At 39.9% G+C, this 18,371-nt stretch overlaps 2 protein-coding genes across 3 annotated transcripts; one reads left to right on the forward strand and one right to left on the reverse strand.

The window, feature by feature from the left end:
• Positions 1-5,126: 5,126 nt before the first annotated feature.
• On the forward strand, positions 5,127-11,356 carry hdac1 (histone deacetylase 1). Of its 2 annotated transcripts, none has more exons than XM_072675911.1 (14): positions 5,127-5,217; positions 6,132-6,244; positions 6,326-6,443; positions 6,887-6,961; positions 7,102-7,240; positions 7,400-7,541; positions 7,667-7,759; positions 7,842-7,950; positions 8,036-8,176; positions 8,793-8,901; positions 9,225-9,352; positions 9,572-9,730; positions 10,373-10,421; positions 10,603-11,356. In XM_072675911.1, exons 1-14 carry the CDS (start codon positions 5,166-5,168, stop codon positions 10,628-10,630), a joined length of 1,455 nt encoding a protein of 484 aa, XP_072532012.1. In that variant the 5' UTR covers positions 5,127-5,165; the 3' UTR covers positions 10,631-11,356. The 2 variants fall into 2 exon arrangements, with proteins under 2 accessions (XP_072532012.1, XP_072532013.1); XM_072675912.1 differs by having other exon boundaries at positions 9,572-9,718.
• A 1,899-nt stretch (positions 11,357-13,255) lies between these two features.
• Positions 13,256-18,263, reverse strand: eif3i (eukaryotic translation initiation factor 3, subunit I). Its single transcript, XM_072674781.1, has 11 exons — positions 18,155-18,263; positions 17,274-17,366; positions 17,087-17,174; positions 16,673-16,738; positions 16,409-16,558; positions 15,752-15,879; positions 14,978-15,088; positions 14,739-14,828; positions 14,254-14,327; positions 13,776-13,868; positions 13,256-13,561 (listed from the first exon to the last, which is right to left on the reverse strand). The coding sequence occupies exons 1-11, from the start codon at positions 18,155-18,157 to the stop codon at positions 13,480-13,482; spliced, it is 978 nt and encodes a 325-aa protein (XP_072530882.1). The 5' UTR covers positions 18,158-18,263; the 3' UTR covers positions 13,256-13,479.
• Between the last annotated feature and the right edge of the window lie 108 nt (positions 18,264-18,371).

Raw genomic sequence — 18,371 nt, forward strand, 5'->3', positions numbered from 1 at the left:
TAAGATGCTATCACTCTACCCTTTACCCAGTGTGACTTAGCCAATAACCAATAAGGCCCCATTGACCATGAGGGCCTATAGACTCAGTGCATGTAATGGCATTCACACTTTTAAAGCCAAGATATAGCCTGGTATGAGGTCAAATGCCAAGTGTTGTATTTTTTTTAATATTGTGTGTGAGCCACAGACAAGATAAGGTGAAGATATGGAGATTTGTGGTAATTTCTATGTAATACAGCATCATGGACAATAGCTTGTGTCTGTAATTAAACAATTTATGCTTCACTCCACTGCAAATTACAGGATTGGCATAATTACTATTTTGATTTTTTTTTCAGGGAAAATAATTGTAAATGAATGGTCAGAAAGGGATTCAGTGGAAGGGAGGAGTTAAAAATAAATAAATAAATAAATAAATAAAAATTAGAGACTTGGTGTAAGATTCTCTGACTAGCTTACAGCATGTATGGTTATGAATATTATACATCTATTCTAACATGCAGCTTTTTAACACACCATTTTGAACAGCAGCTTCTCTCCACTGTCCCCCCAATTTCAATTTTGTTTTGTTCTCAGTGCTCGAGTAAACTATGGGCATATGACGCCATCGGGTGTCAGATTTGTGTATTGCAGCATGTACGTCTGAAGTGTTTGAAGGAAGCCCAGTCCTGGTGGTCTTATTAAGTTTCATATCTTTCATTGGATTCATTGAAATTGTCCAGGGAAACTAATACTAAAACAAATCAGCAATTAACAAATAAACAACAACCTCAGTTTTACATCACTAAACATGTCAGCAAAGTCTTGTTAGCTTGCAATGCTTATGATCACTTACTAGACAGTGAAACTGGGATGCATTTTTGTGTCTTTAAGATGAACAAATTCATATTTGTGTGGGAAATATGCTTATTTTGCAGTTGCATTGCGGCGCTGTAGGTACCCGGCCAATGTGGGTGGCACGTGAGCAAGGTGGTTTCCAGGTGGGCATGGGCTCTGAGTGAGTTGTTACTGTTGGGCCCCATCTTTACAGCCCATCCTAATCTCCCATGGGTCCCATTTTGGCCCCATGTGCAGTGTATATCCCGGGTGGGCCCATGCTAAACCCTGATCCCTGGTGGACATCTGTAGGTGGGGCCAAGATGGAACCCATGGACAAAACTTTCTTTTTCCCAGTTGGGCTGCCAATGCAGCCTAACCATCTGGGAAGCATGTGTGCCTAACAGCTCCTAGGGTTATGGGTTCTGTCCTTGCGCCAGGCTTTGTGGAGGAGTTTGGTGTTTTCTCCCATGTCCGTGTGGGTTTCGTCATGTATTATATGTGTACTAAAAGTATTGGGACACCTAATTCATGCTCATTTATTGTTTCTTCCAAAATCAAGGGTTTTAACGAAGTGTTTATGCTGCTGTTGTTGGACTCTTCTGTCTTTCTACTAGATTTTTGAGTATTCCTGTGAAGATTTGATTGTATTCAGCGACAAGAGGTCAGGATGTCAGATGAATACCACCCCACCTCACCCTAAAAGTATTGGATGGAGCGCCATCATTCTTAAAGGCTGAGGGGGGCTTTATGCCCCTCTAGGCCATGCCTGGCATTAGTCATGGGGCCAGTAGCTTCACGTTTTCTGCTCCAAAGAGTCCTATTGTATTGGCAATACTTCTCCACAGGGACTTAACAAGCCGTTTGTGAGCATTTGCACATTTGTGTCAGAAACTTAAAGTAGCTGAATGCATTAATTAGAAGAAGTGTCCACAAACATTTGGACATATAGTGTACTTCGGTTTAGATAGTGTACCTGGTTTCAGACTGATGGTTGTCCTGGAGGTTCGACATTATATTTTTTGCAAAACCAAAATAATTTTGCAAACCCCTTTATATGACAGGAAAGTAGAAAATATGACCTTAGAGGTGAAATTTACTAAAACTATATTAAATACATTAATCACAGTCCCCAGTCCTGGTCCTGACGTACATGCTGCACTGCACATTTTTGAGATTCTCCTGCTCCCAGCACATCTGATACATCTTAGTAACCATTAATAAGGCCTCCCTGTTCTGAACTGAGTGTGTTAGAGCAGGGCTATCATGGTTCTCCAGGACTAGGAGCAAAAAACAACTAATGTGTCAACCTCAATTTCTGTTTAATCATCCAAAACACATTTGCTGTCCAAAGTTTGCTTCTATAGTTTTGTGCTGGAGTTACAAGACTAATATTTAATATTTAATATTTAATAATAGTTAATGTCCACCTTCCCTAGCTTTTTGACTACATTAGCCTTGTAACCCAATTGCAACACCAAACAAGCAAACTTTAGACACCAGGCATGTCTTGACCCTTTAACTGTTTGTTGTACGGTGGCAAATGTAAGTGGTATCAATACAGATAGAGTATTGTAAAGGTAAAGGTGCACGTATTTGTACAGCGAAATGTGTCCTCTGCATTTAACCCATCTGTGGTAGTGAACACACACACACACTAGTGAATTAGGGGCAGTGAGTACACACACACACCCAGAGCGGTGGGCAGCCAACTCCAGCGCCCGGGGAGCAGAGAGGGTAAAGGGCCTTGCTCAAGGGCCCAACAGTGGCAGCTTGCCAAGCCCGGGTATCGAACCCACAACCTTGGGCTCTAACCGCTGAGCCACCACTGCCCATAATTGTGACCTACAATGTTTACTAGAAATTACGAGTGGACTGTGGGAGATTGTAGTGCCCTCTGGAATTCTAATTTACAATTCAGACACTATACAAAAAAGGCAGACAAACTTAACAGTACCCTCAAACACACACAGGGATCCATTTTGGTCACAGCCATTGAGTTAGTGAACAGTTGGAGTTGAGAGGTGTGTAAATGTTAATAATTCTAGAATACACACCTGGATGATCACCTGGAAAAAGTGATAAAATGAGAGATAAACAGAAAATGAAAGCAAGTAAACTAAAATCTAATGCAAAAAAGGGACCATAAAGGAACACAAACACTACAATGTAATAAACATTTTGTAATCAGCAATAACTGCAATCTAATGCTTTCTGTAGTTGTTAAGTAGTGTCTCACAACACCATGGAGGAATGTAGTCTACTCTGCTTCAGATCAATGACATTTCCAGGACATTGATCATGAACTGCATATTTCCTAAATAAGCTGAAGTTCATTTGGGTCACGCAACAATACAATGATCCAAAACACACCAGTAAGTCTAACTCACAGTTTGGAATGGCTTAGTAAAACTCTAGTCTAAACCCGATTGAAATGTTGCTGCAGAACTGAAGGAGGAGTGGGCCTAATACCTCCATGGCACCATGGCATTGTGAGATACTTACTAACAACTACAAAAAGGATTTGATTGCAGTTATTGTTTATTAAAAATGTTGCATCTATTAAATTAAAGTAAACAAACAGTAATAAAATGTGCAAATGTGCCCTTTGTACATTTGTCATTATTTGTGCATGTAATATATACATAGGGTTCTTCAAGGTCGTTCGATATAGAACCATGATGCTTCAACGTTTCTAGCCATCTAGCCAAACGTAGCCATTGTGAAAAACATTTTATATGTGGTTTATGTAAAAGAAAAACATTTTTAAATGGTTTTAAATAGCACCTATAAGTATAAGTTGTTGAGTATGTTATTCTCACATACTACTACATTACTATATTTTGCTCACTTTCTGATATGCTGATTATTTAATCTGTTTAATCTGTTAATATCAGCATATTTAATCATGTGGCTTTGTTGTCCAGGATGTGGATTTTTATTACATTTGTAATGTAATCAAAGCTAAGATTGAGACACACATGACTCCATGTTAATCCTTTGTGTTGAATCCGTTTCAACAAATACACATAATGCACATAATCCAAAACTGAAAACTATCATCTGTATATGTTGTAGCAGAATACACCCAAGCATTTTATTAGGAACGCCTGTCCACCCACTCATGCATGCAGTTATTTAATAAGCCAATCGCGTGGCAGCAGTGCAGTGTATAAAATCATGCAGATATGGGCCAGTTTTATATTAACTATCAGGATGGGGGACATGTAATCTCAGTGACTTTAAGCAAATGGTGTAATAAAGTAAAAACATTCTGTACACAGCTCTTCTGCAGATGGTAATGCCTTGAGATCAGCAGTCCTGACTAGTTTGAGGTGAGAGAAAAGTTATGACAACTCAAATAACCACTCTGTACAACTGCGGCAAGCAGAAAACTATCTCGGAATACATAGCTCATCCAATCTTGAGGTTGATGGGCCTACAACAGCAGAGGGCCACATAGGGTTCCTTTTCTGTCAGCCAAGAACAGAAAGCTGCAGTGGGCACAGGCTCCGCAAAACTGCACACCTGAAGAATGGAAAAACTAAGCCGGGTCTGGTGAATCTCAGTTTCAGCTGAGAGTTAAAATTTGGTGCCATCAGCAGAAATCCATGGACCCAACCTGCCTTTCAACAATCCTGGCTGGTGGAAGCAGTGTAATGGTGTGGGAAATGTTTTCATGGCCACAATCCAATTCCAATGGCTCTGTCACAAAGCAAAAGTCGTCTCAATCAGGTTTCATGAACATGAACATCATGAGTTCAGCTTTCTTCAGTGGCCTTCCCAGTCAACTGATCTGAATGTAGTAGAAGATTTTTGCTGATGTGCAAGATTTGCAGCATTAACATACTAGTAATAAGGTCAATCTTACAGTACAGAAGTGTGCAGATATTTCCTTTACAGTACTCTGTAGTAGCTCAGTGTGCAAGCCATTTTAGTAGTGCTCAGTAGTGTACAGTGTACAGAGGTGGTAAATAAACAAGGGTGTGTAAACAGGGCTCTTGAGTGACATATTATGATTATGAAGTATAAAATTGTTTCTATAACATACAGTAATTTTATTTTTGCTTTAAAATTATATTTAATAGTAAATTAATAGTAAATGACTTCATAAAAAAACGTAAAAAATAATAATATATACATATATTAAAACACAGGTTTGACCCTAACTACACCACCACTTACAAGAAATTGAGCGAACAGTCTATTGAGCGGATTGGCTCAGACACCGAAAGGTAACGCCCCCAGAAGAAAATTCTGGACTGTAATTGGTGGAGGTGAAATGAGGTCCCGCCTGCGACGCGCTGCGCTGCTGAAAGCCGGCGGGTCGCACAGTAACCGGAGGGAAAATGGCGCTGAGTTCGCAAGGAACAAAGAAGAAAGTTTGCTATTACTATGATGGTAAGAAACTGTGCTCAGAACGAGAAGATTCTGGCATTTTCACTCGCTTCGGCCTCGTAAAACAGCAACTGGCTTCGGACGCGAGTTGTAAATTCCTGAGGTTTAGCCGGCTAGCTCGTTTGAGTTCGCTACGGTGGTGTTAGCATTAGCTTATTAGCAGCGCTATAGTCGGAGTTATCCCCCTTATCCACGGCTTTAGCGAGTTTGACGCTGAGCTTTCGTGTTTCTGGGTGGAAACTATTTTTTAGAGCAGTACAGCAATAATAAATTGGCTCAGTTGTGGCTGCGGGTTATTTGTTAATGTTTAAGATGCTAGTTCGTGGTCGCTTAGCACGCCTGCACAAGAGAGCTGAAGTTAGCTTAGCTTAGCTTAGCGAGCTAGTGTGTAAGCTAGCTAGCTTTGTTTGGAAGTAAGATCACGACCGTGTGAAATGAGAGCTCGCTGAGCTCGTCCCGGTAAAGAGGGAGTAACGTTATTAAGGGTGATATCCGAGCTTGTTTAGTCGGTGTTTGTGTAGCAGCTTCATTGTTGGTGAATGCTGCTAGCGCTAGTTAGCCTAGCCAATGGAGGCAAACGCAGGTCCAGAAAGTAAAAATTCTCCCCTGGATTTTATTCCTATTGCCTGGGCAGCTGGGCTGCAGCAGAGCTGTATGTGAAGTAGGAACAAAATCTTCAGAAGGGTTTTTACTTTCTAGCCTGGAGTTTGCCACACATGAGCATAGCACACACTTGCAACCCTGCGGTCTGTGCAGTATAAGCTGATCGCCTTGTTTTGTCTGCAAGTTCCCTCTTCACACAACTTCAGTTTCAAAATAAAGCTTCAAGTTGTATTTTGAGATCCTCTGCGTTTAATGTTTTCAATCTAAGCCTATTTTAAAGTGTTTAACTGTTTTCTTTTCTCACCATTTTCTAGGTGATGTTGGGAATTACTACTATGGCCAGGGTCATCCCATGAAGCCCCACAGAATCCGCATGACCCACAACCTCCTCTTGAACTATGGGCTGTACAGGAAGATGGAGATCTATGTAAGGGAATTTGAAATATTGGTAGTTTGGAAGTAAAGGGGTCAGTTAAGTGCTGGGGATGACGTGTGTGTTTTTTGACAGAGACCACACAAAGCCAATGCTGAAGAGATGACCAAGTATCACAGCGACGATTACATCAAGTTCTTGCGTTCCATCCGTCCAGATAACATGTCCGAGTACAGCAAGCAGATGCAGAGATGTGAGTAATGCATCTGTTAATTTGAATCCAGGCAGAATTATTAATATGGAACTAAAGGTTTAGTTGCAGTCTTGTATAATCTGATGGCCAGGTGTTTCCATTGAGCTGCCCTTTTGCATTATATATAAAACAAAATTAAATTCATTCAGAGATTTTAATTGACAACTTACAAATCTTTTGAGCAATGCACTATTGCATATTTATGGCTGCTAAAAATGTCCATAAACTAAAACGTTTGGTTACATCATTGGTTTTCCTTTCACTTCTCAGCTCCTTTAAAATTAGTTTCACAGTGACTGTAATTGCTGGATAGGAAAAAAGAAACCAACATCAGGTATTTGGTGGACAGAAATTCACTTAAACTGAACTGTGGTGTGCGTGGAGTAATGCTTCTGTTTTTGCAGCAATGTAATGAGGGGTGTTTTATTGTATTTTCTCCTTAGTTAATGTCGGAGAAGACTGCCCTGTGTTTGATGGCTTATTTGAGTTCTGTCAGCTTTCAACAGGTGGCTCTGTTGGTAAGTGCTTTTTATTCTGAATGGTTGTATGTGCTAGAAAAAGCCAAGCATGTTGCAGAGAACCAGAGGTCGTGTGTTTTAAAAAACAAAAAAAAACAAAACACTTTTTTTTTCTTCTTCTTCTCCCCCATCTCCTTTAGCTGGGGCTGTGAAACTAAACAAGCAGCAGACCGACATAGCCATTAACTGGGCGGGTGGTCTTCACCATGCCAAGAAGTCTGAGGCCTCTGGTTTTTGCTATGTCAATGACATTGTCCTGGCCATCTTGGAGCTGCTCAAGTGCGTACTCTATTAAAATGTGTTATTTTTAAAGCTGTTCACGCAAAGATTTTTGCAGTCTTTTTTTGTATTTATACATAATGTAGTTGATTTGAACAGTATTTGACTATTGCAGATTGTTTGACTATTATTAATAGAAGGCTTGTTATCATATCATAGATACCATCAAAGAGTGTTGTATATTGACATTGACATCCACCATGGTGATGGAGTAGAGGAGGCCTTCTACACCACAGACCGTGTCATGACTGTGTCTTTCCACAAGTATGGGGAGTACTTCCCAGGCACAGGTGACCTCAGAGTGAGTTTCTCAATTCAATCTTCTGTTTATTGTTTTCTAAAAATTAAAATTTTAATTAAATGACTTAAACTGCCTATGGACAAATGTGAATTTAACAAGTGAGACTAATGAGTGATCTTCTGCAGGATATCGGTGCAGGAAAGGGAAAATACTACGCTGTGAACTACCCGCTCAGGGATGGGATCGATGACGAATCGTATGAAGCCATATTCAAACCTGTAAGTCACTTTAATGCTAATATTTACACTGAAACATTCTGGAAGTCATCCGGTCTTATTTTTAAAAATCTGTCTGCTTCAGATCATGGCCAAAGTGATGGAGATGTACCAACCCAGTGCTGTAGTTCTTCAGTGTGGTGCTGATTCTCTATCTGGGGACAGATTGGGCTGCTTCAACCTCACCATCAAAGGTCACTTGCTGTGCTGCGCTTATCTATAGTCTACAGTTTTCTGTTCTGGTTCTCTCTGTTAACACCGAGCTCCTGTGTTCTGCAGGCCATGCTAAGTGTGTTGAATACATGAAGAGCTTTAACTTGCCTTTGTTGATGCTGGGAGGAGGAGGCTACACCATCAGGAATGTGGCTCGCTGCTGGACCTATGAGACAGCTGTAGCCCTGGACAGCACTATTCCTAATGGTAAGTTAATTCTGGTACTTAAAGTTGAGGACTATAAGGCAGACTATGGATAATTGGCAAATTCTTGTTTTTAGTACTATAAATTAAAATTGTGTTATGTAATTGGTTAGCATGGGGTTTCTCTACAGTTTTCATTGACCAAGTTGGACATCTTTTTAAGACTATAGTATGTTTAAGAGATTAAAATAAGTATGCATTCTGGTAGGCACTGTACATGTCTGTGTAGTGTAACCATAAAGTATCTGATTTAAAGTAGTTGTCTGAAGTTTAATCATTGCCACAGAATGCCACATTTTCTCTGCCATCTTTTGGCTTTCACCATGCATGTTGAGGGATAGAAGCCTGGCCACCCTCGCAGTCATTCTTGCTTTCTTCTGTTCGGCTTTAGTGGATTTTGTGGTTATGGGTTGTTGAAACTGGAAATATTGTGAAACATTCACTGGAAAGGGATACATGCATTTAAATTGGATATGCATTGGAAATGTAATTTAATTGTGCAGCATGATGGAAACATGGCTATAGAAGTGATGATAAGGCCTTGGTGACCTGTGTGTTATGGTTATCATATCTAATTTTGTGATGCTGATGTGTTTGCTTTTCTTTCTCTCGTTTTCAGAGCTTCCATACAATGACTACTTTGAGTATTTCGGACCAGACTTCAAGCTCCACATCAGCCCTTCCAACATGACCAACCAGAACACAAATGACTACCTTGAGAAGATCAAGTAAGTGTGTTGAACAGAAAGCAGTCACCTCCTGCTGCGAAACAAGCACCAACACTGGCATGCTTGACAGTTTTCCTTTACCCTGTGAGAAAACGTGCTAAATTGTCACCCTGAGACAAGTGTTTGTGAAACAGGCTGCGGCAGTGGAACAAATGCAGTCAACTTTCCTCTGAACTTTCCTAAATGGCACGGTTCGGTGTTTGGAGAATTGTCTTTGTAAGCAGCATGTAGCCTAAAATGTTTCCTTGCTGCCAACATTTGCACCTAATTATCGCTTTCTTTATACTGATTCAATTCTTCACTCTTGTGCTCGGTCTGTACAGGCAGCGTCTGTTTGAGAATCTGCGCATGTTGCCTCATGCTCCAGGAGTGCAAATGCAGGCTATTCCAGAGGATGCTGTGCAGGAGGACAGTGGTGATGAAGAGGATGACCCAGACAAACGCATTCCCAGTGAGTACTGCTTACTTTTGTTCTTTTTCCTTCAATGTTTTCTTATTTAAGTACACCCTCAGCAAAGCTTGGGGGGGGGGGGGGGGGTGTTGAGGTAATGTGTACGTAGTGGTCAGGGTAAAGTTTGAAGGCGTAACTAATGTTTCTGTGATCTGAGGTTATGTTGATTGGCTGTGCTGCATGCATCTTGGATTTTTATTCCTCCTTTTTATTTACTAGTTCGTGCCCATGACAAGCGGATAGCCTGCGACGAGGAGTTCTCAGATTCTGAGGATGAAGGACAAGGTGGCCGCAGAAACACCTCAAACTTCAAGAAAGCCAAGCGAGTGAAGACTGAAGAAGACAAAGATGGAGAAGAGAAGAAAGGTGAGCAGACAGGTATATCCGACAGCATTTTACCTTGATCAGCTTGGTTACCCTGACTACTTGAGCACTTGAAATTAAAATAATACGTTTAACCACCAAGTTATTGTAAGGATCACGTATTATCTGATTCACATTACATTTGACTTGTTCTTGATCTTGAACTCTGACTTTAGCCCTGCTTGTTTTGGTGACAAGTGAGGTCTGTGTGCTTCAGTGCTCATACTCCAGTCTGTGTGATGCCAGAAAGAATAAAATACTGTTTACAAATACAACTCCATTATCATCCGATCATTTTTTATATGAATAAATGTTGATACTTTTATTTCACCAGCATTCGATGCAGTGCGTATAGATTAATGATATGTTGGATAAAAAAAACTATTGGTATTGAATCTGTGATTAACTTTGAATAATTTTGATTTATTTGATATGAATTACTTCATAATTCGTTGGCATTTTATATTTGAACACTTCTGAATATATCCCGCCTTAGTGCCTGAAGCAGTTGAACATTGAATTATTAAACTCCTTAAGGCTTAAACAGCATCAGAACCGCAGGTCAACCTCGTCTTTATGAGCTTCTGAAATGAATGTGCGTGAACCTGTGAAATTGACGTAAGTACAGTGTGTGATGCTCGTTCTCATGTTTTATAGATGTGAAGGAGGAGGAGAAGACTCCAGAGGAAAAAATGGACACAAAGGGGTAAGAGTGTTACTGAGCTACTAGCTTTTGTTTAAGCTACCTGCAGAAATATGAACTTGGAATATGTGTATATATGGAAAAATGTACTCATGAATTTGCTGTAGCATGAAGGGAACATGAGGGCTGTGGTCAAACTGCTTCATTTAAATAACTTTTTTTTTTATTATTATTATTTTTGAAGGCCAAAAGAAGAATTGAAGACAACCTGAGAATCCAACCAGAGTCCAAATGGATGCATGTACCGGCCATACCCCCTATGTTACCACACATACACAATCTTGGCTTGCAAGCTAAAGACTGTAAATTATTTTCTAAGGCTCATTTTACTATTTGTATTCTCGATGAGCAGTATAAAGGTTTTTTGCATTACAAATGTGAATTGCAATGTAAGATGTATGTTTTCCTTTTTTCCCCTTTTTGTACTGAAACCTTTTTTGCTTTTTTTTGTTTGTTTAAGTTGTCACTGTCTACCAAAAGTAGCATCAGTTCAACAAGACCAGAAACGGTAGTTAGATTTGGTGGTCATTCTCTTTCCCCACCAGGGAGGCCTCACCTCTAAGTTATTTTAAATCATGGACTTGAATACAGACATACATGCATCACTTTCCCTTATTAGGTCTTGTTTTAACTGTGGATGCTGTTTCCCTGCTACAGTGTCCTTTACCTCATTTTTAAGAGATAATGTTTGTTTTAATAACTGTCTGTGTCGATGGCTGGCTTGGCTCTGAAACTCTCCCTAGTCTGTTTAGGATTTGGAGAAAGACTTGCGTTTACTGCCGTTGGACTCCAGATTCTTTCCTATTGTGGCTGTGCTAGCAGGTCGGTGGCACTTTTTGGCTGGATATAGCAGTTTAGAGTTCCAGAGTTCAGTGGTTTTGAAATGTCCGTATTATAACAATGCCTTTGGTAAAGTAAATAAAGAGGATGTTCTCTCATGTCCTGTCTTCTGTGGCTTTCATTGAGTAGCTATAGGATGCATAGCTGTATACTAGTATAATTAAAGAAACTAGTGATTGCTGTGGAATGCCCACAATTTAATCAGATTTCATTCTACTGTATGTGACCTCCAGCTTGGATGTGTAGGCATGGAGACCAAATCTACTTTAGACATTCATTACACAAAACCTTTTGGGTTTTGTAAGCGAATGTGTTCTATATAAAACTTATGCTCATATAGTAACTTGTTAACTGAAAAGCATGAGTTCAATTCTAAAGCTAGGCATTTGAGGTGGTAAGCCCTTGGCAACAACCTGGATTTCTGAATTGATGAGCAATATAGACAATTTAATGTGCTGTTTACATTGAGTGCACTGCACCCACAGTGCAGACTACAAAAAAAGTAAATGGGTATTAATGACTTCTCTAAACACTTAAAATGTTAAGGGGACAGAATTGGATATGTGGATTAGATAAAGTCTCGCAAAGCCGCACTGCTCAAGCAACATTTAGTGTGGATTCTGCGTCAATTTTCAGAAGGGGTGTTCTAGACTATGGATGAGACTACATTAAGGTGGCTAAACCCCTGTATAAATGTATGTAAGTATGTAATCCACTGTCCTGTGCAACACAATACTCATTTGTCATTTGTCTTTCATACTGTGCTACAGTTCTGTAATGTTCAGTTTTAGAGAGTAATGGAGCTAGATGTCACACCGTTGTTCACACCCAAAAATAAGCCTATACATTACCCTTGTAATACGCTATGTATTATCAGCCTGTATTTGTGAGAATTCATGTATGTCTTGTACAATCACAGACATTTACATCAGGTGGCTGTGCCAAACACACTGAACTCAACACAAGCTAATGTTTTTTTACAATTATTTATTACACCACTTTCTAGCTGTTTTTCCAAAAGTGAGACATTTTGCCATGTGGCTTAGACATCCAAAAGGACAAAAGCTTTGACAAAAGGAGTTCCAGAAACTAGGTTTTAGTGACTGGAAAAAAAAACCCCTGTAAATTCAAGGGTTCACTCACTTTTTCTAGCCTGCACTGTGGCTCGATGTGCTTGATAAAGGACATGACCAGTATGTGTTTATTAGTTAGTGACAGATATTCAGATTACATTATATCTTACATTCTTCTATTAGTGACCAATGCAGAAATCCAGGTACTTCCTAAGACCTCACTTTTTTCTTGCAACACAGTGACGACTACATGTGCACAATTCTTTTTAGAATTACTCAATGGTGCAATTGCACTATGTTAGCAGGGAGAAATGAAAGTAACATTAGAAATCTCAGGGAAACTACAGGCTGCTATTGAGAAAGACGTAGTGTTACCCAACTGCAGTACCATCATCACAATTAAACTGTAGGCCAAGACCATAGGGCTAAATGCACACCACCAATGTAGGTGCATCTAATAAAGTGGCCTGTAAATAAAGTGTTTGCAGGCTGCTGTGGCTGAGGTCTATACCAGCTCCACACATTACCATCAGAGTCAGCAACAGAGGAGCTGCAGCCTTATTGTAACCATAAAGAACATCTACAGTAGATTGCTGCAAATAAACTGCAAATGTGGCTAGCCAGCATCATTAGTTACAAGGCAGAAATACTCCAGTTTACCCACTCCTCCACACTTTAAAGTAAACATTTTAGTATAAGCAAATTCACCCACTGTTTTTGTAGGAGGCTAGAAGAAACCAGTGCACCTGAAGGAAACCCTCACAGGCACAACAGACTCCTCACAGCTAGCGACCTGAGCAAGCATCAAACCCACAACCTCAGACTCCTGCACCTGTGTGGCACACACTGCCTACTGCACCACCGTTTCCCTCCTTCCCTGAACTGCTTCACTTCATCAATAATAAGGAAGTCCACAAAAGCATATTTGTATGTCAAACTCAGTTTATTTAGAATATTTGATTTATTAAATACACTGTTAAACCTGATAGACATTATTTGCAATGCCTGTGATAAACTGATCATATAAAACAGGCTGTGTGACGGGCTTTGACCAACAAAGCCCATTACGGAGTTGACTGGTGTTCAGATGTTACTCGGGTGACTGCTGGCAATGTTCTTAAGTCAGGGAATGCTACTGGTAACTGAATTTAGGCCTCAAGCTCGAAGTCAAAGTACTGAGAATCGAAGTAATGAATTCTGACGTAGCCGTCCTCTCCGCCGCTACTGTAACTATAAAACAAAACAGAAGAGACACTTCAATTAATATGCTTAAACAAGAGCTCTCTTTTTACTTTTAGTAATCAGTACTGCAGTGATGCTACAAGTAATTCCACTGAGGCTTTACAGAGCACAGTTGCTGGTCATTTCACTGAAAGAAACAGATTAGCAAAGGTGTTTAGAAGTGAAGAAGAATGAGTGGACATTAAGAAAAATAATTAAATACCTTTTTCCATCTGGATGGAACGCCACACAGTTAATAGGTCCAAAATGACCCTTCACTCTTCCAAACTCCTCTTCATAGGCCGCATGGAAAAACCTGTTCAGGAATAAATTAGTTATGGGACCAAAACACAGGAACGATACGGTAAGCAAAGGAAGCAAAACCAATTTGTTTGCTTTATTTTCTGTCTTCAATTGATTTTTGGTCAGATGTTGATGCACTGGATAGCATTTATAACTGGCAGAAAACACATCAACTGTGTCCATCAACTGCAGCTAACCATTTGAATGGCACCAGTCTCAGCCTCAGACATCTGTCATCAGCGTACTGCAGCAATTTCTCAGACGGTAAATTATACTTTAAAGGAAAATGTCTGTCCATCATCCCCAAATAAACAGTTACATTTGGTATCCCAGCTTTTTTTGATAGGCCAATCTAACAAAAGTATGTGACATAATTGACAGTTAATTTGTGTACAGACCTAGCCTCGAATTTTCCAATCCTAGTAGAGGTGGTTGTGACCTCCATGGCTTCCTGACCTCCTCCCATGACCACCTGTGTGTCAAAATAAGAGAGTTCAGCACAAATCATGTTCCTGCTGACACTAAAGAAATTAAACTGCTGAAAGCATTGACATCCTAGCGGTCAGAACATTTTTGTTAATTTTCTTAATAGTTTTTAAAATGTGAGTTGATTCAAAATGACTAAAAGAATCCTAGTTCTTTCCTTCTCCTGTAAAGAGGTATATTTTTGTAAACACTGTAACCAACAATCCCATTTAGAACACGGTAGGTGTCAGAATTAAAGCAGTTCACTACAGCCTGTGCAATCCACCAAGACAACAGCACAGAAATGTCCTCTTATTGCAAAAAAAAATTCTGTTTAGCTTGTTGAGATGCACTAAAAGCCAACCCAGTATGTGCAGCAATACTTTAGAAATCAAACATTATAAATAAAATCTCTTACATGTTCCATGTTGGGCGAGATGGCGGCAGAGTTGACCGGCCGCTCAGTCTTGAAGGTTTTAATGTGGTCTAGAGACGTAGAATCAAACATCTGCATAGAAACAGACAGTCTGTCAGGATGGCTCTTTTCAACAACGTGTAAAAAAGGCTCACTCTAACATTAGACAATTTCTCTGCTGATGGACTTTAGCGCATTTATCCATATTCCTCAGAAATATTTTAACAAGAATGTCCATAAACCTTAGCAGCGGAGTCTTTGGAGGCTGTGATGACCATCGTGAGATCCACAGAACTCTGGATGTCGTTGATCTGCTTCGTGTGCTCCTTCACCTTCTTCAGAATCTCCCCAGACTACAAACAAATAAAAATACATTTGAAGTGTAACAAACTAAATTTAGGCACCAGACTCTTCCTTAACAGTCTTCATGGATTCAAACATGCTTTTGTATCACTGATTTACCAGCACTATTTTCTTTTTACACTAAAGATGCAGATGATGTAAATCAGTCTTATCTAATATAAAACGTATTTCTTCTTGTCAATGTGATCAATTCTAACATCACATTTACATGCACACTAAATGTAATCATTATCTAATTTCAGCAGATGATCAAGTGGGCACGTAAACAGCATACTGCGATTTCAGATTAATAATATTAGAATAAAAAACAAACAAACAGACAAATCCACAGATCTGCATTTTAGCCTAGTGCCTTGAACGGACAAATAATTACCATTAACAAAAAATTCCAAGTTCATAAAACTGTGGAAGTAGGAATTTTACACACTGTGCTTCTTTGGTAAATTTATAAAACAACAGAAGGGGTTCATGGTTACTCATACAGACCGGGTGTTTTCTGATGATCAGATTTAGTGTTTGTACATGCAGCAACATGTAAACAAATCTAATATATATGCATAATTCCATATCACGCAAATAAGAACTGAAAATATCATCGGATTTCATGTGCAACATTAAAAAAAAACAAACAAAACAAAAAAAACAGATCTTACCTTTGCACTGAACTGGTTGATTTCTCCATTTTCATGGCCAGCAATGACAAACTCCCCCAGAGGACCCCACACAGCACTTGTGATCTTTGATTCACTGCATGGCACTGAGAGATATGGCTGGTTGTCCTCTGAGATGGGACAAAAAATAAAATACAGGCTTGTCAACATAAAAAACTTATAGTATGACATCCATAGTTAGTTTTCTGTTACCATAACAAGGTCTAACTAGGGGTGCAACAGTATGTGTATTAGCGCAGATCTGGGACAGTGCGGCTGGTGCGGTTCAGTGCATGCAGTCACATTGAGAATATACTGTACAGAGTGGGACTTGCATGTGATCAGCATTTTTTTTTTTACTAACAGAAAATAAATTAAATAAAAAATAGTGACTTACATTTTACTGCAGAAATTGCAGTAAACTGATACTATACAACACTAGGACACAACAGTCTGTTCAAAACCAATGACAGAGAAACTTTGTTTTATTTTTTCTGCCCTTTCTCCCCCTCTGTGGTACCAAACTGCTGTGTGAAACGAGTCATTACTGCTGCACTGCTAACGCACAATGAACAAATGATGCTAAAGAGCTGCGTTACACACTACTGTATGGGTAAAACTGATACTATACATACTGTTGACATAAGCAACCACATTTACCAATCTGTTGGGGGTCCCGCAGGTCAAAAAAGTTGAGAAAGCACTGGTAGCCCATCTGTTTGTCGGTGGAGAACATGATGATGTTTCCAGTGAAGTCAAAGCCGCATGTTCTCACTGCTGAGTTGGTCTCAAGCATGGCCAACTGTTTACCTGAAGACAACAGAGCAAAAAAAAAGTAAAATCCATGATGCAAAACATATGATCTAATTGTATAGCACAGAAAATAGTCGTTCTAATTACGCCACCATGCAGTGCTTAACTGACCTGTCTCGCAGTCCCAGAGCCTGCAGCTATTGTCAGCTGAACCAGTCAACACATTTTTTGTATCCCCTTTAATATGGGTTAAGGTAAACCAACACATCCAGGTACAGGTTTAAAAAAAAAAAAACAGTTATAGAAATGATGTAGGTTCATTAAACAAGTTCCCAAACTTAAGGCAGTGCATCACACACACTAAAGCTCCTAGCAGAGTACTATGGTCACCTTATTACCTTGTGTTTAGTAATGTCTAAAGCTTAAGGGTATATTTGAACTATTAGTCTATTCTAACTTGCTAAAGTTTTTCTTGGGTAAACAGCAAAGCACTTTTGTAAGTCGCTCTGGATAAGAGCGTCTGCTAAATGCCTTAAATGTAAATGTAAAGCTCAGCACAGCAGAAGCATCAGCACTGAAGGATACAGTCCACATCCACACACCACACCGCTCCCGAGTGGCCGTTGTAGGTGCCCAGCCTCTCTCCATTCACTGAGTACCACACATTGGCGAACTGAGGGGAAATGAGAATCATTTTTTTTTTTAACAAACATTGTATTTAATAAACATGGCACTAGGTTAAGCATAATTACACTTAATGTCCTCCACATACCTGATCCTTAGCCACAGAGAACAGTAGGTCTCCTTCTCTGTTGTATTTAATCTGAGTAATGGCCCTCTCATGGCCCTGTAAAAGAATCGGTTTCTGGAGAAAACAAAAAAAAAAGGATCAAACGTTATTACACCAGCACAAGATGAACCGCTGATAAAAACCTCTAACTTAACTCGGGATTATATAAAACTATTAAAACGCCAGGGGTACATTTCAGTCTTCAATAATAAGGAGAAACTAGCAGGAGGTCGTATAAGCCATAGGCTCTTTACGCCCCGCTAGGGTGAGAGCTGGTTATGGGTAGTGATGAGTAACTGCGATAACAAGGGCCAGCCACCCCCCAAAAAATAACCACAACGTTAAAAGCATGGCATTTTGCTGAGATTTGGGCCAAATATTTAGCTATTAAAACTCCCAGTGCTAGCTAGTGCTAAACAACGCAACATCTGGAGCTTTGGAAACGCTAGCACTGGCACTAGCACTAGCACTGGCACTAGCACTAGCTACCGTCAGATAATAGGTGCCGTTACCCAAAGCGAAGCTACGCTTGCTAGCACTAGCCATCATAGCAAGTTCGCAGATCTCATAAATAAAGATTATAGGTATAGAGAAATAATGTAACAGTGGTTATTTTACCACGTACTGACTGCTGGAGATCCCTTTAAATGTGCTTCCAAACAGGATGCGAAAATAAGCAGCTGATTCAGTTTAATTAAGAGAGACAATGTAACGTTAGCTAGCTTTGCTAACGCAGCTAGCTAGCTAGCTACTCACTTAACCTGCTGGCTACACTCGGTTCTGCTTAATAACCGCTAATTACAGCGATCGTGTCCTGCTGGACATCGTCGTTTTTCAGTTCTGAGTGTGAATTTGACTCTTACCATGGCCGCGGATCGTTTGTGTTTCCTCCGTTTTTAAAAAGTATCGGTAGAAACCGTCCGACACACCACCCGCGTGTAACACCGGCACCGAGCAGAGACCGAGCGGACCGACAGAGGGCGCACTTACCGCCCGCGTCCGGTGAAGCATTTCAAAATACAAGTTCCCAATAAAGACGCCTGTGTAGTTTAATGAACCACAAAAACCACAAAAAAACCT

This window comes from Salminus brasiliensis, chromosome 3 (assembly GCF_030463535.1).
Source record: "Salminus brasiliensis chromosome 3, fSalBra1.hap2, whole genome shotgun sequence".
NCBI lineage: Eukaryota > Metazoa > Chordata > Actinopteri > Characiformes > Bryconidae > Salminus > Salminus brasiliensis.

Coding starts and splice junctions, on each gene's coding strand:
- hdac1 (XM_072675911.1), top strand. CDS start 5,166: ATGGCGCTGAGTTCGCAAGGAACAAAGAAGAAAGTTTGCTATTACTAT. Junction 6,444..6,886: donor CAGCAAGCAGATGCAGAGAT/GTGAGTAATGCA, acceptor TTTTCTCCTTAG/TTAATGTCGGAGAAGACTGC. Junction 7,542..7,666: donor CAGGCACAGGTGACCTCAGA/GTGAGTTTCTCA, acceptor GATCTTCTGCAG/GATATCGGTGCAGGAAAGGG.
- eif3i (XM_072674781.1), bottom strand. Junction 16,559..16,672: donor GCTCTGGGACTGCGAGACAG/GTCAGTTAAGCA, acceptor TGTTGTCTTCAG/GTAAACAGTTGGCCATGCTT. Junction 14,829..14,977: donor CCAAAGACTCCGCTGCTAAG/GTTTATGGACAT, acceptor GTTTCTATGCAG/ATGTTTGATTCTACGTCTCT.